The sequence below is a fragment of the Xenopus laevis genome, chromosome 5S (assembly GCF_017654675.1).
Source record: "Xenopus laevis strain J_2021 chromosome 5S, Xenopus_laevis_v10.1, whole genome shotgun sequence".
NCBI classification, from domain to species: domain Eukaryota; kingdom Metazoa; phylum Chordata; class Amphibia; order Anura; family Pipidae; genus Xenopus; species Xenopus laevis.
In genome coordinates, this window is record NC_054380.1 from 32109832 (window position 1) to 32137831 (window position 28000).

The window sequence follows — 28000 nt, forward strand, 5'->3', positions numbered from 1 at the left end:
ATTCCTGCACACCGCATTTGGGCTAGTGGCTGCAGGGATGCCTCTCTTTAAAATTCCCCAGTGGGAGGAACTGGCCTATGGAGCCCATGGCAAGGTCCTAGGGGCCTTGGAGAGTGAAGATTGCAGTCTGGCCTCTGTGATCCCACCAAGGGACGCCTTTATCCCCAGGGGGAGAAATGACCCACAGGAGTCCAGGGCATGGTCCCAGGAGCCTTGGGAAGAGAAACTGTGAGCTTGGCCTCTGGGTTCCCTCCAGGGGAGATGCTGGCGGTGATGAACTTAGCGGTGGACCCAGAAGCCAGGCAGTGGCTAGTTGCAGCAGACCCTTGTGGACAGAGGCTAATAGAGTTATGGATACCCCTCCACAGAAGTCCTGATGAAAATGGATTTGCTTCACAAGTTCCAGTTGCAATTCCCGGAGCTTTGAGAGATTTCAGGAAGGCCAGGGATTACACCACACTGAAAAGTACTCCCATGCTACTGCTTTCAGGCATGTGTAGGCAGAAAACCAGGAAGCCATCCCCTGCTTTTGCAAATAAGGGGAGGTCACCAGCACAGACTCCACACGTCACTGCATGGGTTATTCAGCAAGGGCCAGAGGTAAATCACTTGGGGAGAGAAGCCATCAGTCCAGCCCCTCAGTTCCCTCCAGGGCATGCCTCACTCAGGAAGTCCCTTGGGGAGAGAAGCCAGCAGTCTACCCCTCAGTTCTCACTAGGCAATACCCCTCTCAGCAAGGCCCTAGGTGAAGGAACCAGCCACAGGTTCCCAGGTACCTTGGGGAGAGAAGTACTAAGGGCAGAGTTCCAGGAGCCCTAGGGAGAAAAGCTGTCAGTCCAGCTTCTCGGTTACCTCCAGGGTACGTGTCTGTCTAGAAGTGCCCTGAGGTGGTATAAGCCTGGGAGCCCAGGGCAGGGTGACAGGTGCCTTGGGGAGAGAAGGCAGAAGCCTGGTTTCTCAGTTGCCACCAAGGAATTTCCCTCTCCAGAAGTCCCCAAGATGAGAAACCAGCAGTGAGAGTCCAGTGCAAAAGTCCCAGAAATAAACATATACCTGGGTATATTAGAGGTAAGGGCAAGGTAAAGTCTTGAAGGAGAACCACAAAATGCCCAGGGCTGGGTTCCAGGAGCTTTGGGGAAAGAAGCAGGCAGTCTAGCTTTTTTCGGTTGATGCTTTTTCTATGATAAATAAGGTCCAATTGGCAATTCGGAGTTGGTCTGACTTTTTAAATAGAAATAATAAGATAAATTCGGACTTTGATAGATAAGCTCCTTAATGTTGCATGGTTCAAGCATGAGGAAATTCAAAAGAGACTAGAACATGTTAAGATAAACACAGTCCGGGACTGGATGGTATTCATCCCAGGGTACAGAGTTTAGCTCTGTGATTGACAAACCGCTTTACTTAATTCAAATGTTGCATCCAAATGAATAGGATCATACTTTACATACTGCACATTTAAATAATCTGTGACTGTACATTGTATGGATTCCCAGTGTTAACACTTCATTAGCATAGAAGCCAAATGTCCTACTAAGGAAGATCAAATACATTCCAACTAGCACGTTCCTATTTGTCCCTGTTCTTGGCTTTAAGATGTATGTTGACCCATTAACCTCACCTGGGACAGCTAGTGGTGGCCTTTTGAGTGCAGTTTTGGTTATCTAAATGAGTTATTGTGGGATATTCAAACTCGTTGTGACCAAAAACCTTATGGGATAGCTGGTGCTTCAACTGTATATTACTATGTGTTCTGGAGAATGAGCATTTATACTGCTATGTATTTTGGAGGCATTTAAATGTGGCACCCCATTTATATTATATAACATTTTGACCAACAGGGCACTACAGTCACATCGGTCCCTCTTTAAGATGGTAAACGCTAGTAACTAGGCCTACCGCCTGTAGTCTGCCAACAATATGTAATTGTAACTATGTACATAGTTACATAGTTACATAGTTACATAGTTAAATTGGGTTGAAAAAAGACAAAGTCCATCAAGTTCAACCCCTCCAAATGAAAACCCAGCATCCCTACACACACCCCTCCCTACTTTTAATTAAAATTCTATATACCCATACCTATATTAACTATAGAGTTTAGTATCACAATAGCCTTTAATATTATGTCTGTCCAAAAAATCATCCAAGCCATTCTTAAAGGCATTAACTGAATCAGCCATCACAACATCACCCGGCAGTGCATTCCACAACCTCACTGTCCTGACTGTGAAGAACCCTCTACGTTGCTTCAAATGAAAGTTCTTTTCTTCTAGTCTAAAGGGGTGGCCTCTGGTACGGTGATCCACTTTATGGGTAAAAAGGTCCCCTGCCATTTGTCTATAATGTCCTCTAATGTACTTGTAAAGTGTAATCATGTCCCCTCGCAAGCGCCTTTTTTCCAGAGAAAACAACCCCAACCTTGACAGTCTACCCTCATAATTTAAGTCTTCCGTCCCTCTAACCAATTTAGTTGCACGTCTCTGCACTCTCTCCAGCTCATTTATATCCCTCTTAAGGACTGGAGTCCAAAACTGAACTGCATACTCCAGATGAGGCCTTACCAGGGACCTATAAAGAGGCATAATTATGTTTTCATCCCTTGAGTTAATGCCCTTTTTTATGCAAGACAGAACTTTATTTGCTTTAGTAGCCACAGAATGACACTGCCCAGAATTAGACAACGTGTTATCTACAAAGACCCCTAGATCCTTTTCATTTAAGGAAACTCCCAACACATTGCCATTTAGTGTATAACTTGCATTTATATTATTTTTGCCAAAGTGCATAACCTTGCATTTATCAACATTGAACCTCATTTTCCAGTTTGCTGCCCAGTTTTCCAGTTTAGACAGATCACTTTGCAAAGTGGCAGCATCCTGCATGGAACCTATAGTTCTGCACAATTTAGTATCATCTGCAAAAATAGAAACAGTACTTTCAATGCCCACCTCCAGGTCATTAATAAACAAGTTGAAAAGCAAGGGACCTAGTACAGAGCCCTGCGGTACTCCACTAACAACACTGGTCCAATTAGAAAATGTTCCATTTACCACCACTCTTTGTAGTCTATCTTTTAGCCAGTTCGCTATCCAGGTACAAATACTATGTTCCAGGCCAACATTCCTTAATTTAACCAGTAACCTTTTGTGTGGCACTGTATCAAATGCTTTAGCAAAGTCTAAGTAAATCACATCCACTGCCATCCCAGAATCGAGGTCTCTACTTACATTCTCGTAAAAAGAAATTAAGTTAGTCTGGCAAGATCTATTACGCATAAAACCATGCTGGCACAAACTCATAGTATTATGATTTGCTATGAAGTCCAGTATCTTATCCTTTATTAACCCTTCGAAAAGCTTTCCTAATACTGACGTCAGACTAACTGGCCTATAGTTTTGAGGCTGAGAACGGGATCCTTTTTTGAATAGAGGCACCACATTAGCAATTCGCCAGTCTCTTGGTACAATACCAGATCTCAATGAATCCTGAAAAATTAAGTAAAGAGGTTTGGCAATCACAGAGCTAAGCTCGCTAATTACCCTGGGATGAATACCATCTGGCCCTGGACCTTTGTTAATCTTAACCTGTTCAAGTCTCTTTTGAATTTCTTCTTGTGTGAACCATGCATCATTAGTTGTATTACTAGAATTGGGAGTGTTAAGAAGGAAACCTTCACTTACTGGTTCTTCATTTGTGTAAACAGATGAAAAATACGAGTTCAGAATCTGCGCTTTTATTTTGTTTTCATCAACCAGCTGATCCCCCTCTGATAGTAAGGGTCCCACCCCTTCCTGCTTCATTTTTTTACTATTGACATATTTAAAAAATAATTTGGGATTTTTTTTACTGCTTGCTGCAATATCCTTTTCTATAGCAATTTTAGCTTGCCTTATAGCTTCTTTGCATGATTTATTGGCCTCCTTGTACCTTATAAATGTTTCGGCTGTACCAGCTAACTTGAAAGCCTTAAAAGCACGTCTTTTCTTACCCACCTCAACACCAACGCTTCTATTGAACCAAAAAGGTTTTGCTTTGCAACGACGTTCCTTGCTTACAAGTGGAATATACTGACAAGTATATTTATTAAGCAGCATTTTAAAGACTTCCCATTTTTGTTCTGTGTTTAACCCTGTGAAAAGCATTTCCCACTTAATATGTTGCAGAGATGCCCTTATACTGTCAAAGTTTGCACGTCTGAAATTTAGTGTTTTAGTTACTCCCTTATAGAATTGCTTCTGCAACAGAATCTCAAAGGAGACCATGTTATGATCACTATTCCCTAAATGCTCACCCACACAAATGTTAGAGATGAGTTCAGTATTGTTAGTTATTACAAGGTCCAAAAGAGAGTTATTCCTAGTAGGTTCTTGAACGAGCTGGAATAAAAAGTTGTCATTCAGCATATTTACAAACCTACTAGCTTTTTCTGTCTTAGCAACCCCATTACCCCAGTCAATGTCTGGATAATTGAAGTCACCCATAGCAACAACTTGACCCAGCTGTGAAGCCGCTTGTATCTGCAAGAGTAGCTGGGCTTCATACTCGACACTTATACGAGGTGGTTTATAGCATACACCAATGATAATTCTTTTTGATACCTTTTGCCCAGTCGAAATCTCTACCCAGAGTGATTCTACACCCTCACCAGTGCCAGCTATTTTTATTTCTTTAGCGCATGGCTTTAATTCAGGCTTTACATACAAACCCACTCCTCCACCCTTTTTAATCCCTCTGTCCCTCCTAAAAAGGGTGTAACCATTTAAATTCACAATCCAGTCACATGTTTCATCCCACCAGGTCTCAGTGATACCAATTATATCATAATTTTTAGAGCATGCAATTAATTCTAGGTCTCCCATTTTACCTGACAAACTCCGTGCATTTGCCAGCATACAGCGGAGGTTACTACTTTTACTTTTGAAATGTGCATTACTTAGTGAAGAATTATACGTTAAGTTAGTATTATTCTGTTTTCCTTGTAACAGAGGGACCTCCTTAGCTGGTAAACTGTATGCCCCCCTCACTCCTCCCCCATGACCCCTTACTAACCCCACTACCCCGTCTACATCTATTCTTGTGTATGTGCAACTGTTATATCTTCCCTACTCTGTAAAGCACTGTGAGAGACTACTATAAATAATAACAGGGGCGTAACTATAGAGGAAGCAGACCCTGCGGCCCCAGGAGGTATGGGGGCCCCACGAGGCCCTAATTTATATACCATTTCAATATATATTGGTAAAACTAGTCAATCTCTAAACATTTTGGGGGCCTGAAAAATAATTTGCTGTGGGGCCCAGTAATATCTAGTTACACCACTGAATAATAATATAACAATAAATCATAATTGCACTACTATGTGTTCTGGGTACATTAAACATGAAGTCGGCTCTGCATTTATACAGTTATGTGGACATACAAAATTTATTTGGCATATTACTTTGGTGTGTTCTGGAACATTAAATATGGATTTGGAACCATAATTTTTACAGCTTTGGCTTCTATTGGTCAATAATAATAAAGTTGCACTTCATTTATGCTGATATATTTTGTTGAACTTTCTGAAATCCCAGGATACAGGAAGTTCTATCAAAAGTTCAATGGCTGACCAGACTGCAGTCATTAATATACTTACAAAGTGAAGCATCTCTACAAGTTGCAACTGTATATGTTAACGGACCCATAGGATCTTATGGAACTAGCTACTGTAAGGGGATGCAGGAAAATCCTGTGTGAACAGGGGCGCTTCGCCAATGAGACGCTCGCCTCAGGCGGCAGTGCCAGAGAGGTTTCCAGGCGGCTCCTATGACAGAATCGGCGCTGAGTGTGAAATATCACGTATTTAACACAGTGTTTCTATTTTTAAACATTTACATTTAACAGCAGGATCTTTTCTTTTGAATGGACTAAACAGATATATAATATATATATAATATATATATATATATATATAATATCAAAACAGGGGGGTTGTGGGAGCACTCTAAAGGCTTTAAAGTATATATATAAGTATAATAAATGCTATTGCATATGTACCCAAAACAGGGGTTATTTTGTTACAAAGTTATGATCATAAAATTGATAAGCCACCATACCACGTCAAGGTAAACCCCGAATGGCGGTCCCTAACTTGTTTTATATTTTATGTGCATTTTAGCATTACCTGTAATCAATGTCCGTTGAACGCTGTTTTTTCACTGAAGGCTAAATCCTCCCCAGCCAGCAATCAGGCTTTTAAAGGAGAGATATTCCCAAAACAAACGCCCAATTTTAAAAGCATAGGATCACCACTAGTTTAAAGGGGGGGTATGGGGTGCTACAACCACTGAAGCTATGCCACAGCTCCTGGCTAAATATACAATATCAAAACAGGGGGGTTGTGGGAGCACTCTAAAGGCTTTAAAGTATATATATAAGTATAATAAATGCTATTGCATATGTACCCAAAACAGGGGTTATTTTGTTACAAAGTTATGATCATAAAATTGATAAGCCACCATACCACGTCAAGGTAAACCCCGAATGGCGGTCCCTAACCCCTGTTTTGGGTACATATGCAATAGCATTTATTATACTTATATATATACTTTAAAGCCTTTAGAGTGCTCCCACAACCCCCCTGTTTTGATATTATATATATATATATATATATATATATATATATATATATATATATATATATATATATATATATATATGAGATCTAGCTGTGTCAAAGGTTTGCACAATAATACAGTCTAGTAAGGTAATACCAGCATCAAACTACAGTGGAACTTCAATTTTACATCCCGTGATTTTAAGTTTACTTACTTTATACATATATATCAGTTGTCATAGCAATGGTAGCAATGACATACAGTAAGAAACTGGCTACAACTTGTCTATCAGACCATCATATCCCTGAGTGAGACAGTTACATCATGAAATACAGCCATGTAGGCACTTTTTAAAAAGAAAACAATCTCCATCACTTACCCTTACCACTATTAGACATAAAAATGCTCTTGGCACTGTTACTTTAAAAGTAATATAATTTGAATATGCTGAAACAAAATTGGACTAACTTTCTAAATTATTTAGAAAAAATTGCTTTGATTATTAGAGCATTATGTTCTGCTGGGACAGATTAATGTCTTTTTAGTACTCAAAGTCTTGCACAGAACACAACGGGGCAGATTTACTAAGGGTCGAATTTCGAAGTATAAAAAACTTCGAAATTCGACCATCGAATTCGAAGTTATATCAACAAATTTGGCAATCCTGCGATCGAATAAAAATCGTTCGAATTGAATCGAACGATTCAAACGATTTTTAGCGATCGATCAAAGGATTTTTATTCGACCAAAAAAAATGTAGAAAAGTGCTGTGGAAGGTCCCCATAGGCCAGGGATCCCCAACCTTTTGAACCTGTGAGCAACATTCAGAAGTAAAAGGAGTTGGGGAGCAACACTAGCATGAAAAATGTTCTTGGGGTGCCAAATAAGGGCTGTGATTGGCCATTTAGTAGCCCCTATGTGGATTTTCAACCTACATTGAGGCTCTGTTTGGCATTGTACATGGTTTTTATACAACCAAAACTTGCCTCCAAGCCTGGAATTCAAAAATAATCATCTGCTTTGAGGCCACTGGGAGCAACATCCAAGGGGTTGGAGAGCAACGTGTTGCTCACGAGATACTGGTTGGGGATCATTGCCATAGGCTAACATTGCACTTCGGGAGCTTTAATTTGGTGAAGTCGAAGTTTTTTTTAAAGAGACAGTACTTCAATTATCAAATGGTCGAATATTCAAATGATTTTTACTTCGAATCGAAGTCGAAGTAAATTCGAAGTCGTTGTATCCTATTCGATGGTCAAAGTACCCAAAAAATTACTTAGAAATTCAAACTTTTTTAACTTCGAAAATTCACTCGAGCTAAGTAAATCTGCCCCAACATGTTTCAGCTGATGCATCGTATTGCAGTCAAAAGGGTTTTTATGGAAGCATGTGCTAAATATTTTCAGCTCACATAGAAATTTACTGAAAATATGACACACTCACATGCCATCAAGATATGCACTGAAAGAATGGCCAAAATGTAATGACAGCTTATAAAAATCTATATGGCAGACATGCTTAACAGTTACTTGTAGAGCTGAATCACTGAGAAGGAAGCTTGTACTGTTTGCATTGGCTCAAGTGTTGTGTATCAGAGATAAACCAGCCATATAAACATAAACATATATGGTATACTGAAACTCTGTAAAAATAGTTATTGAAACAAACAAAAAGTGAGATAAATCAGCAAATGAGTGACTACAGGTAGCCATCCATGGACCTATAAAATGGCCAAATTTGCCCCTGCTGAATTAGTTTGCAGCTTATTGGTAGGGATGCACCGAATCCACTACTGTATTTGGCATTTTGCCGAATCCCCAAATCCTTGGTGAAAGATTCGTCCAAATACCGAACCGAATCAGGAAAAGGCAAAAGTGGAAAAATTCTTCTTTTGTGACGAAAAGTCACGTGATTTCCCTACCCACCTCTAATTTACAGGCCAGGCACAGGGATTCGGCTGAATCCAAATCCTGCTGAAAAAGACAGAATCCTGGCCGAATCCCAAACCAAATCCTGGATTCTGTGCATCCATACTTATTGGCCCTTGTATTCAGTGTCGTACTGGCCCATGGGGATACCAGGAAAACTCCCGGTGGGCCCAAGTGTCGGTGAGCCTCTTGCTTATAAACATTTGGCTTATTTCATGTTCATTACCTATGTCTTTATGGGAACTGAATAATGGAAGAATATAGTATAGTATGTAGAGAAAAGAGACTAGGAGAATAAAGAGGTTGAGTTAGGAGAGGAGGTATAATAGCTTGGAAAGTGGGCCCTCAGCAGGCCCGGACTGGCAATCTGTGGGTTCTGGCAAATGCCAGAGGGGCTGCTATAAGGTCCCATAGAAAGTCAATATTTAGTGGGCTGGTGGGGGCAGTTTGGGCCTCTATGTGGGCTGATTGGGCCTCTGTGTACCTGAAATGCCAGGGCCTATTTTAATTCTCAGTCCAGACCAGCCTAAGGTTTTCTGGTGGGCCCCTGGCATCCCAATCCGACACTGCTTGTATCTGAGTTTTCCAATGGTCTGTCTGACCAATATCTGGTCAAAAATCTTTTGGATAACTATCAGGCAGGTTAGAAAAGCCTATTGAACAAGGACCACATTGGCATGGTTATGTGTCCAACAAGTCTGCATGGTTCACAGTATGATCTGCTTCACCATAAAATCCCCCTCTGAGGCAAATTGGAGAGGCTTCAAATGGTTTTTGTTGCCTTCTCCTGGATCAATTAACAGTAAGTCAGGTTAAAATATAGTTGAAAGGTTGAACTTGATGGACATGTGTCTTTTTTTTAACCTAAATTATTATGTTACTATGAATGATCCTTCAGTAATGATCCTGATGTTACATTTTATATCAAAGCAATCTTCTCCATTTAATTTTTGTTTGTCTAAGGTGGAGTGCCAGGAATGCTTGATGACAACGCTCTTCTCTTTTCTCTGCTGTTATGGTGACCTACACTTACCAACTGCAGCTTTTCTGACCAATCAACCTATCCAAGCAAATATGAGATAGCATTGATTTATCCAAGTCAACCTCTCATTCCTCATCTACTGATGTCCCATCCACGAATTGAGAAAGGGAATTGGTACTGTAAATGGATCCAATAGCATAGTAGGGCCCTGCACAACAGTTGCACAACTTAGTGCACCTTTCTAATGCAGAAGTATTTACTCTAGACAAATGTGGTGCCCTGGAGCGACAGATCAGTAATAAGCATTTTCCAAATAGCTGTAGGTAGAACAATGGCAACCAAAAAAACAGTTGGTTACCTATGTTATATGTGAAATTGGGGGATTAGCTTCATGCAAAACCACAGAAAATTCATGAGAACCATAAAATTGCACCAAAATGAATTGGCTTTAATAGGAAGTTGATATTACATTGAGGTCAAGCTGTTTTTAGATCTGCAATAGCCCTGCCTTTGTTAGAGAAGCTCCTCTCCACTAAGCTACAACTTCCAAACATGGAGCAGACTCGATCATGTCATATGGTATAGATATGCTTTGTCTCAGTTGCTTATGATAGAAACATTCCAAATCAGCCTAGGAGCATTTTTTTCCTAGGGAAATAGACCTTATGGGGATTTGCAATAAAATTCTCCGATTACAAATTTTGCCACATAACGGAACCAGGCAAAAATATTCGCTTATCTATAGTTACCAAAGTTTACTGCCCAGGTGCAAATTTACCTAGTGTTGATAGATAAGCCCCAACTTTTTCTAAAAAGTTGCTCTGCAGAGGTTTGGGTTACATAGGCTATAAAATAATATACAGTAGATAATATAAATTAGAGCAAATGCAGATAAAATCAACATGCTACTGGGATTCTATATAATCAGTACAGATATGCAGCCCCTGACTATATAGTGTATATATTTATATAATATCTATTGTATTGTATTAATCTGTGTGATCAGTCACAAATACTGGTGAGCACACAAGCAGTAGGCAGATCATATCAATGACAGGTACCTTCAAGCAACTCTCATGTGACCCAGGAGTGCACCCCATGCTCAGGTGATTGCTCCTAAAAGGAATGACAGTAATTCAATTAAGTGTAACTGAATCTTTAATAATGTTTTTACAATCTGCAAGACAGAACAAGAACAAATAGTCTGTCCTATAAAAGCTAGTGTTTTTCATTGCATAGTGATCTTAATTCATCATATCCATGTATGCTGAGCCATCCACATAAATGGAAGCATTTATGTTGTAACTTTTTGGCTTTGTGGTGTGACACATACACACCAAACCAGTATACATATATGCAATGGGTGTAAATTTACCATCCCTTTACTGTTGAATAACACGTGGTTAATTGAGCTCTAAATACTACTTCTGGCAGATTTTTGCCTTTTGGGAAGCTGCTGTTGCAGAGCTGGTCATTATTAACCGCTCTTATTTCCAAGGATCAAGACATCCAAGAACTTTATTACATTTTATAATGTCAGCGGTTGATATAGCGCAGACCTATTCCACTAATTCACCGTTACCAAGTGGAATAAGAACTTGTCTATGTTTTCCTGAAGCCCTCATGGTATTAGAATTGGTGAGTAACGATATTGTATGTTCTGAAGACAAGATTGCTTTATATGGGAGCTATCGTAGATATTAGGACACTGGCTGTTTTTACTCTGTGCTTCATAATTCAATCTGTGGTTTTCAGCCCAGGATCACAAAAGGATTGTGAAGCTGCTATACCTGTAAATGGATCCCTAGAAATGGTGTCAACTGAAAATTCTAAATTCAGTTAATATAGCACCTTTGTGTCCATTAAGAGAACTCACACAGAATATTAACATTGCATTATAAAGTAACTTGTTTCATATTAACTGAAGAACAGTTTGAAAGCCATTCCATGTCCATCACTTTTTGGTTTAGGTACCTTCAAGAAGATACCATGTCTTCCACTTAATTCCCATTGGCTAGAGTGGCAAATATACTGCAATTTCTCAGGAATTGCTATTGTTTTCTAAGAACACACAGTAGCATAATCGAGCTGCTTCCATAACTGCACTTTATTCCCAAATTGGAGTAAACCACAGCAATCCTTAGTAAATATGTATCACTTTCATCCTTATTGCTTTAATAGTAGCCTTTTTTCTTTGTGATGCAATAAACATTATTATAAGAGATGGGATATTATTACAAATAATTCCCTCTACCATATAAAAGTTTAATCCTGAATCAACAAATGTATAATATTGGTGTGTAGGCAGCCATCTCAGGTCATTGTGCCTGATCCAGTGCTTTCAGAAGGGGTCAGCACTTCACAATGTAACTGCTTTCAGATAATCTATTGTTTCTCCTACTCCATGTAACTGGAGGAGTCTAAATCGAAATTGGATTTTTACTATTAAGCGCTATTTTCATATCTACCAGAGAGGTGTTATCATTTGTCAGTGAGCTGTTATCTGGGAGAGGTGATATCACTCCAACTTGCAGTGCAGCAGTAATGAGTGACTGCTATTACAGCACAAGTCACACGACTGAGGGCACATGAGAAACTAACATGTCTAGCCCCATATCAGAATTCAAAATCAAATGTAAAAAAAATCTGTTTTCTCTTTTGAAAAAAGGATTTCATGCATATTTCATGACAGAATCCCTATAAGTTTACTAAAAGCATTAACATTATACACTGGCATTACTACAGAGGAAGCAGCCCCTGCAGCTGCCCCTATACCTCCACCTAGCCCAGGAGGTATAGGGGCCCCATGAGGTTCTAATTCATATACAATTTCAATAAATATTGGTAAAACAGGTCAATCTCTAGACACTTTGGGGGCCTGAAAAATAATTTGCTGTGGGGCCCAGTAATATCTAGTTATGCCCTGTTAACATAGTAAGTAACCCCAATAGGATTATTCTGGCACCAATATAGTTTTAGTTCAAATACAAGGTACTGTTTTATTATAACAGATATAAGGGAAATAATTCTAGAGGTGACAGTATTTATACAACGCTAGGCAACTCTTGTGTCCAATGATAGACAAATAAATGCTGGGTGCTTTTTGTAGCTTGTATCAACTTCTTAGCAATTACATTAATAACATATATTCATGTGTTCTTTTTAATTACTGTTTAAATAAGAAGTCAATTTTGTTTAGCATTTGCTTTCTCGCATGAAGGATCCACCTAGTACCATCCAGCAAAGAAAAATCCTAATATAACCTTCTAAAATGTCCCCACCCTTCCAGGAGTATAGGAATATTGCTGACAATTATTATAATTGTAATAGCAGGTTGCACAGTGATCACCTGTTAGTGACTAATACATATTCAAGCCAATACTAGTGTATTTATCTTGACTAGAGTAACCGCCATCAATAAACTTCACCATAGCTACCAAAGTGAAACTGTCAAGTTTAGTATTTAAGGTCTACAAACATTCTGTTGTTCGTTTGTATCTAACCAATTAGATTATCAGGTACTAATGAATATGCATAACTGTAGGAAGCTTTATTGCTATAGTCAAAAATAACCTCAGAAATATATTTGAGCCCACCATTCTTTTTGTACCTGTAAATAAACATTAACCTTAGACAGAAACAATTGATTGCTACATTTTTCCTTGAAGATGTTTCACCAGTCATCCAACTGGCTTTCTCAATTCAGAATAACTTGTAAATAGGATCTATCTTTGGCCATATATCCAATCAGCATAATCTGTAATAATCATAATCAGCAAGGATGTCATTGTATGCAAGGTGTTTATTATATTAGCATGATTGGAGCTTTGAGGTGTTATTGAACCTTCCAGGGAGAGGTGGCAAAACAGCATTGTACGTGGCAGACAATAAACGTCGCACCCCCTCCCCCGTCTCTATTCAAACTTGGTTTTTCAGTTTTTACATATATATATATATATATGGCTTCTTTAACAACTCTTTTGAACCAGTTGTTCTTCTGGTCTAGAATCTGGACATACAATGATGTTTTGGCACCTGTCCCTGGAAGGTTTAATAACACCTCATAGCTCATTAATGCATTTTTCTTGTTTGATCCACACGTATGGTTTCTTCTGTTTTCTTGTTTGAAATGACATTACCCATGTTACTATTTTGGACAAGCGCCTTGGCAAAAAAAAGAAAAAACAAACACACCCAGTACTGTTTTAGTGGCTTTACTGACACAATCTTTGTCAAAATCCAAAACAGTTGAACAACAATAAAAAGACAATCTATATCTGTATAAAGTTTGTTTGTTTTTGGAACACACAATATTTATTTAAAACCATTAAATATGTACCTTAGCTGGAAGCCACAGGAGAAATTTGGTCTCAACATATATTTCAAAATATAGCAGCCCCTATAGACCACTAAAGGGCAAAAGCTTTACAAAGCATTTGTTGCATGACATTGATAATGCACCACTGGATTCATCATGGCCAACTTTACATTAAACAGTATCCAAAAATTTGGCCCTTGATAAGCTTGTGTCCAAAACAATAATATAACAATCAATATGATCTACAAATGACACTTGTCACTATATGACAATTTGGCCAGTTTAAAAGTATCAACAATATGAGATTAGTGCTGGCCAGGTAGAGTGTTGGACACCCAACAATGCTTGATAGTGCAAAGTAACAACCAAGGCTTTGTGCCTTTAAAGGAGAAGGAAAGCCCCAGGGCGCAAAACCCCTCCCCCCTCCCCTGTGTTGCCCCCCCTCCCTCCTCCCCCCTGGCCTACCTGTCCCCCTGGGCAAATGCCCCTAACTTGTTACTCACCCCTCTGCGCAGGTCCTGTCCACGGAGTTCACAGTCGCCATCTTCTCCCACGCGCGTCTTCTTCCTGCTCTGACCGGCGTCTTCTGGCGCATGCGCAGTAGGAACAGGTACCGGTACAGCTCTACTGCGCATGCGCCGAATGTCACGAAGTTTTCCGATTTCACTTCGTGACATTCGGCGCATGCGCAATAGAGCTGTACCGGTACCTGTTCCTACTGCGCATGCGCCAGAAGACGCCGGTCAGAGCAGGAAGAAGACGCGCGTGGGAGAAGATGGCGACTGTGAACTCCGTGGACAGGACCTGCGCAGAGGGGTGAGTAACAAGTTAGGGGCATTTGCCCAGGGGGACAGGTAGGCCAGGGGGGAGGAGGGAGGGGGGGCAACACAGGGGAGGGGGGAGGGGTTTTGCGCCCTGGGGCTTTCCTTCTCCTTTAAGGCATATCATACACCTTGGACTTGCTATTTAATGAGCACAGTTGGAGGAGGAGGAGGAGGTAGTAGCCGTTAGCACCTATTATGAGTGCTGGGTAGCCACAGTAGGCCAGAGGTAGCCAACATAACTTTGTGTGCAAAGTAACAATGCTTTGTGCCTTTAAGGCATATCATACACCTTGGACTTGCTATTTAATTAGCACAGGTGGAGGAGGAGGAGGAGGTAGTAGGCGTTAGCACCTATTATGAGTGCTGGCTAGCCAAAGTAGGCCAGAGGTAGAGGTAGCCAACAATACTTTATAGTGCAAAGTAACAACCAACGCTTTGTGCCTTTAAGGCATATCATATACCTTTGACTTGCTATTTAAGTACTACAGGTGGAGGAGGTGGTGGTAGAGGAGGAGGAGGTAGTAGTAGGCAATAGCACCTATTATGAGTGCTGGGTAGCCAAAGTAGGCCAGAGGTAGCCAACATAACTTCTTGTGCAAAGTAACAATGCTTTGTGCCTTTAAGGCATATCATACACCTTGGACTTGCTATTTAATGAGCACAGTTGGAGGAGGAGGTAGTAGGCGTTAGCACCTATTATGAGTGCTGGGTAGCCACAGTAGGCCAGAGGTAGCCAACATAACTTTGTGTGCAAAGTAACAATGCTTTGTGCCTTTAAGGCATATCATACACCTTGGACTTGCTATTTAATTAGCACAGGTGGAGGAGGAGGAGGAGGAGGTAGTAGGCGTTAGCACCTATTATGAGTGCTGCCTAGCCAAAGTAGGCCAGAGGTAGAGGTAGCCAACAATACTTTATAGTGCAAAGTAACAACCAACGCTTTGTGCCTTTAAGGCATATCATATACCTTTGACTTGCTATTTAAGTACTACAGATGGAGGAGGTGGTGGTAGAGGAGGAGGAGGTAGTAGTAGGCAATAGCACCTATTATGAGTGCTGGGTAGCCAAAGTAGGCCAGAGGTAGCCAACATAACTTCTTGTGCAAAGTAACAATGCTTTGTGCCTTTAAGGCATATCATACACCTTGGACTTGCTATTTAATGAGCACAGGTGGAGGAGGAGGAGGTAGTAGGCGTTAGCACATATTATGAGTGCTGGGTAGCCAAAGTAGGCCAGAGGTAGCCAACAATACTTCATAGTGAAAAGCACAAGGTACACTGTTTTCACTTTGACAGTTGCAGAATATAGGTCATTGTTACATGAATGCACATAACATGTAAACCACATAAATACAGAGCTTAATTAGCATATGGAACCTTTGAAGCAACACTGCACTAGTGATAAATACACCATAAAAAAGTGTAGTCATATGCTTGCAATGGAATTCATTGACCCTTACATGTAACATTTTTTGGCCAAGTGAATGTGTTAGGCAACACTGCAGCATCGCCATAGAAATATGTTAGAGCAAATGCACTTTTTGATGTTTGCAAGTGCTTTTCCAGATGTTATTGCAAAGGGCGCCAATGGGTGTTAGATATGGCACACCTTGGTGCTGATAACACCATACATATATACATATGTTAGAGCGAATGCACTTAGATGTTTTGATGTGCTTTTCCAGGTGTTATTGGAAAGGGTGCCAATAGATGTTAAAATGGCACCCCTCAGTGATGAGAATGGAGAACAGTGTAAACAATGGGATGTGTTGTTTGGGAGTCAGTCCTTTTGCTGGGTAACGGACAAAGTGATACCTGAAGCATCAATAGGGCAAAGTTTGTTACTAGGAGAAAAATAGGCAAAGAGGCAAGTGTCAGATGGAAAATGACACAGACTGGAGCTAGGGACGTTTGTCCCCTCGGACAGGACCGTGTCCCCTTCCATGCCCCCTTTCCCTCCGATGTTGAGGAGCTTCAGGGGGTGGAGGGGGAGCAGCAGGTGGACCAGGGACTTCACCCTCAGCAGAGCCCCCTGGTCAATGAGGCTGGGCTGCCATGGCTGCCACCAGGTCCTAGAATCCACGATGGATGGTCACCTGGGTCTCCCGAATATCCGTATGGATTTGGGCCATCCACCGCCTCATCCAGAGTTCCTGGCGGCGCTGCTGGTGGAGCGTAGGCTGCATGGCAGCCATCATCGCGTCAACAAGCCCTGGTTGTGCCGCAGGTTGATCTCCCAGTCGCCGTCCTTCCTCCTGTAGTGGTCCCCCAATTGCTGCAGCAGCAGCAGTGGCAGCAGCACGACCTACAAGAAAAATCAAATATAAGTATATATATTGGACATGTGCATAACCCACAACAAACAAAAGGTTAGAAAAGGTTCCAAGTTAAGGTGGCCATACACGGAGAGATCTGCTCGTTTGGCGAGGATGCCAAACGAGTGGATCTCTCGCCGATATGCCCACCTTGAGGTGGGCAATATCGCGCTGATCCGATTGTGGGCCCTAGGGCCCAACGATCGGATCCTAACGAACGGACGTCGGATCGCAGAACTGCATCAACGAACAGATGCGGCCACGATCCGACGGGATTTTAGTCCCATCCAATCGAGATCTGCCCGATTTATGGCCAGATCTCGATCGGGGAAGCCCGTCGGGGGCCCCCATACACGGGCCAATAAGTTGTCGGTCTGTCGGCAGCTTTTATTGGCCCGTGTTTGGCCACATTAAGATTGGGGGTGGTGTTTTCTTTTGGGGGCGTGGCATAAACACAACATTAGAGTGAAAATTTCACACCAGTGACAAAAAATAAGTTTTAAAGGACATGTAAACCCTCCCTCACAGTGAGGAGGAGCTTCAGATACCTGCCACTGGTTTTTAAAAGGTTAACAGTAAAGTCTGCAGTATCCCCTTAATCACTTAGAATTCCTTCTCCTCTTCTAAGTCACTCTGGCCCTCCCTCAGGAATTCACTTTGGCTGTTGGCTAATGAGCATGCTCAGTTCTTCTCAGCTCAGATTACTAAACACACCCTCCAGTCTAACAGCCACTGAGGAGATATCATTACTGGTTCCCATAGAAACTCTGCTCTAGCTGTCTGATCCTATTTTATTCTCCTAAACACCTCTCCTGAGCTCAGCTTGACCAATACATGGCATCTTTGTTGACACACAGACAAATAAAGGAAGGAGTTATTAGTTATAAAATTACTCTTACGTCTGGGGGGCACCACAGGAATCACAGCTGGTGACTGGGTGCGGCTTTCAGCTCAGTGTTCTGTAATGTGAGATAGGATATTAGTAATGCTGTAAACAAGTTGAGGAAGCAACTACATTGGTCACAACATTGAACATGTCTGTACCTTGAGCTTCCGGGGCTCTATCCGGATCTTCAGCCTCACCCTCTTCCTGGGGTTGCTGAGCGGCGTCGTCCTGGTCACTGCCCGAGTCAGGCCGCGATTTTTGCGGCGGTACTGCAATTGTGAATAAAGAAAACAAAAAAGTATTAAAAGACAAAATCATATGGAATTGCAAGAGACCTCCCACATGCTACAAATCTATTTTATTTCTCATTCCAAATACTAGCTCCAATGGAATGGTACAGCAAGGGAGATGGAATGGTTAAAACTTAAAGGAACAGTAACATCAAAAAATAAAAGTGTTTTAAAGTAAAGTGTTTATAAACACTACTATAGTTTATATAAATAAGCTGCTGTGTAGCAATTGGGGCAGTCATTCAAATGAGAAAAGGCTCAGGTTACACAGCAGATAAGCTCTGTAGAACATATTGGTGTTATCTGTTAGCCACTATTTAACTTGTGCCATATAGACTTTTTTCAATTCCTGTTCCACAGCAGCTTGTTTATATGAACTATAGTAGTGTTTCTGACGCAAACACATCAGTTTTACCCATGCAGGGCAACAGTACATGACATTTTCATTACTTTAAAACACTTAAATTTTTTGGTGTTACTGTTCCTTTAAATACATTTGCAATGGTGCGAGCAGGAGAGAATGTAATATATGACAATACTTGTGATTTTAAAGTTATTTATATTTTTAATCAGCAGATCTACACTTTGCAATCTCAGCAATCTGTTTGCTAGGGTCCAAATTAGCATAGCAACCATGCATTCATCTGAAGAAGAGACTGGAATATAATTAGGGGATGGTCTAATTAGTAATACGAGTAATAAAAACTCACAATAACATCACATGTGTAGTCTTACAGAGCATATCTAGACCCACATTTTAAAGCTGGAAAGAGTCCTTTAATTATATATATATATACTAAATAAATAATGAAGGACAACTGAAAAGTTGCTTAGACTTGGTCATTCTAGAACATACTTAAAAGTTAACTTAAAGGTGAACCACCTCTTTAATGCAGTTTCTAAACATTTGTGGTATAGTGAAGAAATGGTTAATAAAGAAATGGCTGCCATTTTGTCTATGTTACAGCTGCACTTAATAACTAGTAATGAACAAACAGCAAAGTTGTAAAGAAAAGCACAAGAAACTCCTCTAATGCAAAACAGGAGCAATATTTTAGCAAAGAAGTGAAATGCTAAAGGGGAAATTAGACATTTATCTAAATGATGTGAATGTGGAAAAAAGGAGTCAGATGTTTGTTTCTATAAAAGTCAACTTACTTCTCCAGTCTGTGTCCACTCCTTCACAGCCCTCTTCACCTCCATCTCCTCCTCGCTGCTGGGCAGCCTCTGTGTCCTCCTCCTGGGGGAGCCTCTCCGAGCCCTGGGTGGGGTGCGTAACTGCCCTACGCTCCCCCTCTCTATGGGACCCCCCTGCCCTACTCTCCTCCCCTCTACGGGACCCCCCTGCCCTATGCTCCCCCTCTCTACGGGACCCCCCTGCCCTACGCTCCTCCCCTCTACGGGAGTCCCCTGCCCTACGCTCCCCCTCTCTATGGGACCCCCCTGCCCTACTCTCCTCCCCTCTACGGGACCCCCCTGCCCTACTCTCACCCCAACTACGGGACCCCCCACCTGACCTACTCTCACCCCCACTACGGGACCCCCGACCTGACCTTCTCTCTTCCCCTCCCCTACGGGACCCCCCACTCTCTTCCTCCTCCTCCTCCCCCCAGGAACCCCTCCCAGTGACTCCCCAGCCTGTGCCCTCCTCCTGCGACGACTAAGATCCCACATAGTGTGGGATCCAGCCGCCGTTGGCACCTCCCCAGGGCTGGAGAGATGTCCCCCCTCCTCCTCAATCCTCCTCCTCCTCCCAGCCATTTGCAGCCAAAAATTTCCAAAAATGAAACCTGCCTCAGACACCTCCTCCACCTGTGCAGTCTAAATAGCAAGTGCGCAATCAGGCCGAAAATGCACCTAAAATGGCCTCTAGAGGGCTTCCTGTTTGAAAAAAATGGCAGAAAGGAAGTGGGGCATAAAAACTTAGATCCATTCGAATACAAGTGGGGCAAGGTTCACTTCGATCTTCCTTCGATCTTATTCAACAATACGCTACGACCGAACCCTTCGAATCGAAGGCGCTATTCCTTCGAGCGCAGGATTAAATCGTTCGATCGTACGTTTTTACTTTGATCGGAAACAGCGCAAAAATCCTTCGACTTCGATATTCGAAGTCGAAGGATTTTAATTCCCAGTCGAATATCGAGGGTTAATTAACCCTCGATATTCGACCCTTGATGAATCGGCCCCATAAAGTAGCAACAAAGTCCATAAAGAGTAGCAATAAGTAATGTCAAAGCCAAAAATAAATATGTGTAATAAAGCATTGAAATTATATCTCTGGAAAAAGTCATTGAACTTTGCCATACTTAGGCATTCGAGTAGTCCAATGTGTTAGGGGGAGGCATTGAGGTAGTCTAATCTGTACAGTTAACAGGGCTCAAATAAAACACTTGTATAGAAATACACTGGCACTCAAGGCAATTGAAATGCAGGGTTACCCCTTGCTATTTATTTTGTGCGAACGTTCGCACAAAATAAATAGCAAGGGGTAACTCTGCATTTCAATTGCCTTGAGTGCCAGTGTATTTCTATACAATTGTCCTTTGGGGGTTGCCGTACCCTCTTACATTGTGCACCAGGCCACCTGAAGGAAGGAAAGAGTGTGCTCAGCTTTACCTTGTTCCAGTACTCAAATAAAACACCCCAAGGGCAATGTCTCATTCAGACCGCGTGGGTAAACGGTATCGAGTCTATGAATCCACCTGGACTCTCTCCTCAGGAGTGCTTGTTCCCTGTTACCCCCTCTGGGTAGAGGGGGTTGGTAGTCAATGGCCATACATCTAAAAGTGGGTAGAGTGTGGCCCTTGGATAGAAAATGTTTAGCTACTGGTTGCAGATCTTTTCCTTCTTTCCATGCCTTGCTTATAGCCAAGCAATGGTTATAAGCAAGTTTCTTCGCTTATTTCTATTTTCTTCGCTCTCGTTATGAAATAGGTGCTTATCTGCCAAATAGGTGTAAATTTTGGTTGGTGAGGAGGAATTAGTGGCCTGCTATTTAGTGACTACCAAATGAGGGGAACAAGCATGCCTTTGTAACACACTAGTACACTCTTGTACTTTACCTTCTGGTTGCCTAGAAACCGACCTTTGGCACCATTATTTGAATTTGAACGCCACACTGTGCACTCCTTTCCTTCTTCCCTGACGAAAGTTCCTGTGAGGAACTGAAACGTTGGTCTAATAAACCTACACAATGTTTTCAAGCTGACTTTGTTGTTGAAGCATCCTTGGTGTGCTGTCTATTCTCCCAGATATATATATATATACACACACACACACATCTGGATGCTGGCACAGCTCGTTTAAGGGTGAAAAGTGCTAGCCGAAACGTTAGTTGTTTTTTGCTGAATAAACACCCATATTTTCTTCTTAAGACCTGTGACCGCGAGCCTTTTTTGTTGTTATATATATGGCCTGAGAGATGGAGCCAAAACGTTGAAATAAATCACTGTATTTTTTACCTAGGAGTGCGGTTTTTTGGTAATGTATGTACACAGGTTTAGACCAGCACCCAGGCAGCTGCTTTCTATTGGTTGTGAGTGCACCAGGTTGGACTGGATTAGTGTGTGTATATATATATATATATATATATATACAGTATATATATATATATATATTAGCAATAAAGGACAGCACTTGCTTCTATTGCAAAAAAAGTTGTATTAAACAATTAAATAGTACAAAACAGATCACCATTCGTGTGCACATTTACAGCCTAAGAAGGCTCTTCTTCAAGCCAAGTGAACAATGGTTCCATTGTAAATGTGCACTCGAGTGGTGATGTATCTGTTTTGTACTATTTAATATAATTTTTTGCAATAGAAGTAAATGCTGTCCATTATTTCTACTATATATTATTGAGGATCTCAAAGCAGAACCAAGGTGATAGTTTAAGAGAGCAATGGCGATGCTCTATAGCAGGCACACATTGCAGCATAATATTAGTTAGATAATGAAGATGCCAGCTCTACTCCACTATTGACAAAGACTCCTGCTTTCACAAGTCAAACAGTAATATTCATGGGATAAATGGATGCAATAATGTGTGCAGGAGTATTTTCTCTTATAAATGCTACATTATTCTACAATTATTTCACAGGTCTATATTATTACTCATACTGTTTCTCTTTTTAGATATTTGGAGGTCTGGTGTGGATTTTAATTGCTGCTACAAAGGTCTCGCTGCCTTTGCTGCAAGGATGGGTGATGTTTGTCTCTGTGACCCTCTTTGCCTTTACACTAATACTCCTGATACTGTACATTCTAGGAATCCACAAAGGCAGATGTTCATGGATACTTATGGTAAGTTCTATATATTAAAGAAGCCTATCCTAAACATTTACCTTCCCCCTTACGATCATAGTCAACTCCCGCGGCTTACCCATCTGAAAGCTGGATATTTCGCTGCCTACATGCAAAAATATTGGCTAACGTGCAACTTTTTATCTTAGTTACACAAGACTACTAAATAAATCTTGAGTTAGTCTCTATTTTGCTGTGTCTTCAATCATCAAGTATGGAGAACAAGAGATCCAGTTCATTTATACATTTCCCATTGTTGCTGTCCTTCGTGTCCCTGTGTCTCCATGTAAAATTATTATGAATAAGAATAATAAGCCAAAAATCAATCAGTGGATAGAATAAATGCAAAATATGTGTGCAATAATTTAATACAGCTACATTAGGCTTTAATAATAGCTGTGCAAACAGTGCAAATGGCACACTATTTATTTAAAGGAGAACTAAAGCCTAACTAAAGAAGTAGCTAGAAATGTTGTACATTATGTTTTGGGCTTCTGTACCAGCCCAAGGCATACCACAGCCCTTTAGCAGTAAAGATCTGTCTCTCCAAAGATGCCCCAGTAGCTCCCCATCTTCTTTTCTGCTGATTCACTGCACATGTTTTGTGCTGCTGTCACTTACTGAGCTTAGGGACTGACTCATAATATACAGTACACATAGAATATAAATGTCACAATATAAGTTTGATTACTAATTAATACAGATAAATACTACACAGCAGCACAGAAACCAGTGCAATTAGCATCATCATTTAATAATCATACTTATAGCATGATTTTATATACAGGCCAAACTCATTGTACCAGACACTTTCCAAGATGGTTTGAAGTCCTGGATCACTGCTGTTATTGACAAGCTGAAACTTTAGGCTGGTGCAATAAGTTAAGCATTTTTAGCCAAATTCATTTTATGCTTTAGTTCTCCCTTAACTGAAAACGTGGGTATGATTGCGACAGCTAATTATATCAATTAAGTTTATTTTATCCTTACATTCTCTCAACATTAAAGGGAATATAAACTAGAGTCTAGAGCCTGAACAGGTCCAGTTGAGCAGACCTGTGACCAACTCAGACCTGCTATCAAGCATCTTTTCCCTGCTTCCCAACCTGGGGACCAGGGATCCAAAATGGAAAGTGGCATCATGGTTGGGCGAAAGTGACATCATTGAGGAGTTCTTTGTAGGCATGTTTTGTCTTGTTCTAATAAACTTATTTTTACTTTTTATTTACTGGGAACGTGTACTGATATGAGGCTCAAAAAAAATGAGGCTCAAAAATAAATTTGCTACCCTTCAACTAGTGTAATCCCATGTAAGCCTCATATAAGTCCATTTGGACCATACTTTTTGGCCCTAAATTTTTTTTGGGGCTCAAACTGCACTGAAACAAACTGGTGGTCTATATAGGCTTCCGGTTTATACAACATCATCTGACTAGGTAGTCTGACTTCTCTTACTCAGCAATACCATCTTACCATACCTTCTCTTAGTGCCATGTTTGCATTATAATGTGCATGCAAGTTACCAAAGGTCGTGAGTCGGGATTTAACTAGAATGAAACCACTGGGTAAGCAAAGGCTACCCAAACAAGACCTAGTAGACTTTCCTACAGCCCATCAGGGAAGCAGCAGTACATGACTAGGAGTGTGAGAGTTAATCTGGTCTTTACAACATTAATACATCTTAAATAAAAATGTATTTCCTTGAATTATCATATTGTTTACATGCCAGTGCTCAGCTTGGTAGTACCTACTATTTATCACTGACATTGCAAAACATTGTGCCCCCTTGGAAACATTTGTGTACCGTGTCCCAACCTGCCACCCCATTAAAGCCTCCAGTGACGACTGCATAATAAAAAACAAACAGACTGTAGACAGAGTGGGCAGCGTTTCTCTCTCATATTGTCTTACTAGTTCTGGAAAGTGTTAATGAGCTGTGTTGCTTTTTGAACTATAATGCTAATGTATTTTTAAACTATAGGATGCAGTTTATCACTGCATTGCTGTTCTCTTCTACCTAAGTGCTGCAGTGTTACAAGCAAATGCAACAATAGCAACAAAGAATATTAAGAAGACATACCAAGAAAATATTGCAGCAACAGTAAGTTTTGGCACTGATTTATTTAACACAAAGTTGCATTGACAACACTCAGAGGTACAGCAATACAGAGCCTGTTTTTTGCAGTGGTTACCCATGATAGTTTAGAGCAGCATTCAAGGTGTGGCACTTTATTGAGGCAGCACCCGGAACATTCATTCTATATATAGAATAATGAGCGGATAAAAGCCACATTCTACACACAACACCTGCATTTAAACTTCATAGGTGCATCCGGTAGTGTCTGATGAGCTGCAGTTATTCTGTTTTGGGTGCAACTATAGTTCACCTCCCACTTTAAGTACATGTGTGCTTCTGCCTTCTCCAGAAATGCACCAAAACTTGAATGGGGCTAAAGAGTGGCTCAGCCTTTTTAGCATTTCTGACTTTCACAGTAAATCGCATTTACTAAACTGATATTTGCCCGTGTTTTCTGTGGGTGGGTAATGTTTCTATATACTGTAAGTACTGTATTGTTAAACAGGCATAAGCTTAAAAGTTACATAGTTAAAGGCAAACTAGACTTTTTTTTACATAAGAGTCGCAACAAGTTGTAAATACAAACGCACCAATGGAAACATTTCTTAGCAACAACCTTTGTAAGAAGAGCAAAACCACAGTTGCGGACACACAAAAATGGATGCAGTTGTTCAATGGGCAAAAAATCTGTTAAGGTCACAAGCTTTATTTAACAGTTAAAAAATGAAAGTTTAGGTACACCCTGACCCCAGCTGCGGCTCTCATTCTCCAAACGTGGGCTCAATCAAATCTGTAACTCAAAAAACGTGGGCTCAATGGCTCAAAAATTTTCCAAAAACCTGAAGCAGGGATCACAGGGCCGGGCGCACTCAGTGACCGCCTTTTTGCCCATCCGCCTGCTCCCTCGTTGTGCATAATAGCGCTAACCCAGTCACTTGAATGCATCAGAGAAGACCGTGCAGTCCCAGTCTCTATCGTTTCTGCTCTTTTAAATCGCACAAAAGTGTGGCTATTGAGGCTGGGGTCCTTGGAGCTTTTGCCACCTTTATGCTGGTGGTTTCAACTATGAGCTCTGTCAAGAGGTGCAGCTGACTTACCTACAGAATCATACTGATGATAAGCACCAGAAATGAAACATTCCCACTTTGAAAATGTATCAAAATGCACATGTGCAAAGTGCAATTGTACAATTGTGACTGGTGCAACTGGGTCAAAATACTTAATATTTTACAGATGCCCTACCAGTAGTCATTAATTATCTTTCTTGCAGGAAGAGCTGCTTTCTTTGGTTTGGTTTATTAGTCCACAAACCCACCTTAAATGTATTTTATGTTCCTTTTACCGTTTAAATAAACCTTTTGTAGTCAGCACTCATCTTATCCACCTCTTAATAATTTAGGCGGTGCACATGTCCAGTGGCCCACAGTCCAGCCGGTTTCACAAGTATTCCCATATATGACACAGCTCCATTCAGAATGATAATTTAAAAAGCCTTTATTAGCATATGGCTTTTAGATCTGCAACAAACAAAAATATTTGTTGTAGATCTAAAAGCCATATGCTAATAAAGGCTTTTTAAATTATCATCCTGAATGGAGCTGTGTCATATATGGGAATACCTTTTACCATTTAATACTGGAGTAGTCTTTTTTTCCTGCAATTTTACTTAATTGAGGGGAAAAAACTCGTTCTTAAATTTTAATATAGAGGCCCATTAGCCCTTAGTAAAGCATTTAACACCAACTGTTCATTGCACTAGGAGGTTCTGAACATCCAAAAATTATATTCCATTTATCATTACTATGGGATATTTTCTCTTAAACAATGTTTATTGCTAAGTGTAAGTTGTATATAAGGGAGCTGTAAATAAGCATGAGGGTTATAGAATTGTGTGCAGGGATACAAGCTTGTCTACATTGCTTTATTATTGCTTATGTGTTATACTTTATATATTCATGCCTTCATCTTTATTTATTGTTGCTTGTATGCTGCATTGTACCCCATGTAATTTAAATGAGCACACTCAGTGCGGGAGAAGCAGTGGCTATGAAATTCCTGGGTAGCTTTGATTAAGGCAGCAGGAAATTTTCTGACTGCTATGCCACCAATGAACAGTAAGCACCCCCATACTCCAGATACAATAAGATGATAATTCAGCTAATTGACAGCATTATTTTCTGTGTAATTTCCTCTCTGTTGGAAGGAGTGCTAAAGAGCTCTTCCACTCAGCTGAGGGTGAATATGTAATGCATGCAGACACAAGGGAACTCCAACACTTTAAATTTCTTTTTGCTGATATTCACACATTAAAAAGTGAAAAGAATAGAGACATATTGAGAAAAGGGCAGCAAGCAATAGATGGAAGTGGGCAGCCGGGTAGGGGTAAGAGATGAAAATCGGGAAGGAAAGAAGGGTTGGAAAAAGGCTGCAAGAGAAGAATTTAAGACTATAAATGTAAGAGAGAAAGGAGGCAAGAGGGGAAGAAGAAAATCAAAGGACAGTTCAAGGGATGTACAGTCTAGTGCTGGGGTGCCCAAAAGATAGATCAAGATCTACCAGTAGACCTTTGTTGATGATCAGTAGATCTCAAGACACTTTGCTTGACTAATCACCCTCCTATTTCATGTTTTTCATTCAGATATTTATTAGGTTACATAAGAAATAGTTGTCTTAAAGGGCATGTAAAGGCAAAAAAATAAAATCCCATTTTTACTTTCTTTAATGAAAAAGAAACCTATCTCCAATTTACTTTAATTAAAAAATGTGTACCGTTTTAAGAAACCTGACTGTATGCAGTGAAATTCTCCCTTCATTTACTGCTGTGGATATGAATTATGAGACAGTCCCTAACTGCTGAGCAGGGAAACAATCATACTTATGAACAGCAGGGGGAGCCCCCGCCTTACTTCCCAGCCATGCAGAACTCAAGCAGCTTTGTTTATGACGATCCCTAAGCAGCCCAGACCACACTGAGCAAGTGCACAGTCTTAGTCTTGCAAAGATGTTTAACAAAGTTACAAGATGGTGACCCCCTGTAGCCAACTTTGAAAGCATAAATTATTTGTTTGATTAAGTTCATGTTTATATTTAGTATACAAAATACAGCATTTCTAGCCTTATTCTAGTCCAAACATGCACACACTTTCTAAAAATATTTTCCTAGGTTGATATATTAACATATACATATACATTTTTAGTGTAGTCTTAGCGTTCACATTTATTATTAGCATCACAGGTACAGTACAAGCCACAATTTAGTGCAGATCCATTATGCTGAATATGATAGGTTCACCTTTTCATTAACTTAAGCTAAAACACTTACATGTTTTTATTATATTGCAGGTATTCGCTTACATTGCAACATTGTTATACTTAATCCATGCCATTTTCTCTTTGTTGAGATGGAAGAGAAGTGGATAAATTCCAACAATTTGTGAAGAACAAGTGATTGGAGAAATGTAAATTTATGTTTAAGTT

At 40.6% G+C, this 28000-nt stretch overlaps 1 protein-coding gene and 1 long non-coding RNA gene across 2 annotated transcripts; one reads left to right on the forward strand and one right to left on the reverse strand.

The window, feature by feature from the left end:
* The first annotated feature begins 198 nt into the window (after positions 1 to 198).
* XB5862139.S (provisional ortholog of mal, T cell differentiation protein S homeolog) lies at positions 199 to 27951 on the forward strand. Its single transcript, XM_041565180.1, has 5 exons — positions 199 to 772; positions 10915 to 11147; positions 22279 to 22446; positions 24428 to 24547; positions 27866 to 27951. Exons 1-5 carry the CDS (start codon positions 199 to 201, stop codon positions 27941 to 27943), a joined length of 1173 nt encoding a protein of 390 aa, XP_041421114.1. The 3' UTR covers positions 27944 to 27951.
* On the reverse strand, positions 15829 to 18284 carry LOC108717793. Its single transcript, XR_001935901.2, has 3 exons — positions 18010 to 18284; positions 17865 to 17924; positions 15829 to 16955 (listed from the first exon to the last, which is right to left on the reverse strand). It is a non-coding gene; the product is annotated as an uncharacterized LOC108717793 (long non-coding RNA).
* Positions 27952 to 28000: the final 49 nt, after the last annotated feature.

Excerpts from the sequence above, each read along its gene's own strand:
- XB5862139.S (XM_041565180.1), top strand. The coding sequence starts at position 199 with ATGGTCCCAGGAGCCTTGGGAAGAGAAACTGTGAGCTTGGCCTCTGGG. Across the intron at positions 773-10,914 it reads AACCAGCCACAGGTTCCCAG|AATTGAGCTCTAAATACTAC; the intron begins GTACCTTGGGGA and ends TAACACGTGGTT. Across the intron at positions 22,447-24,427 it reads GATGTTCATGGATACTTATG|GATGCAGTTTATCACTGCAT; the intron begins GTAAGTTCTATA and ends TTTAAACTATAG.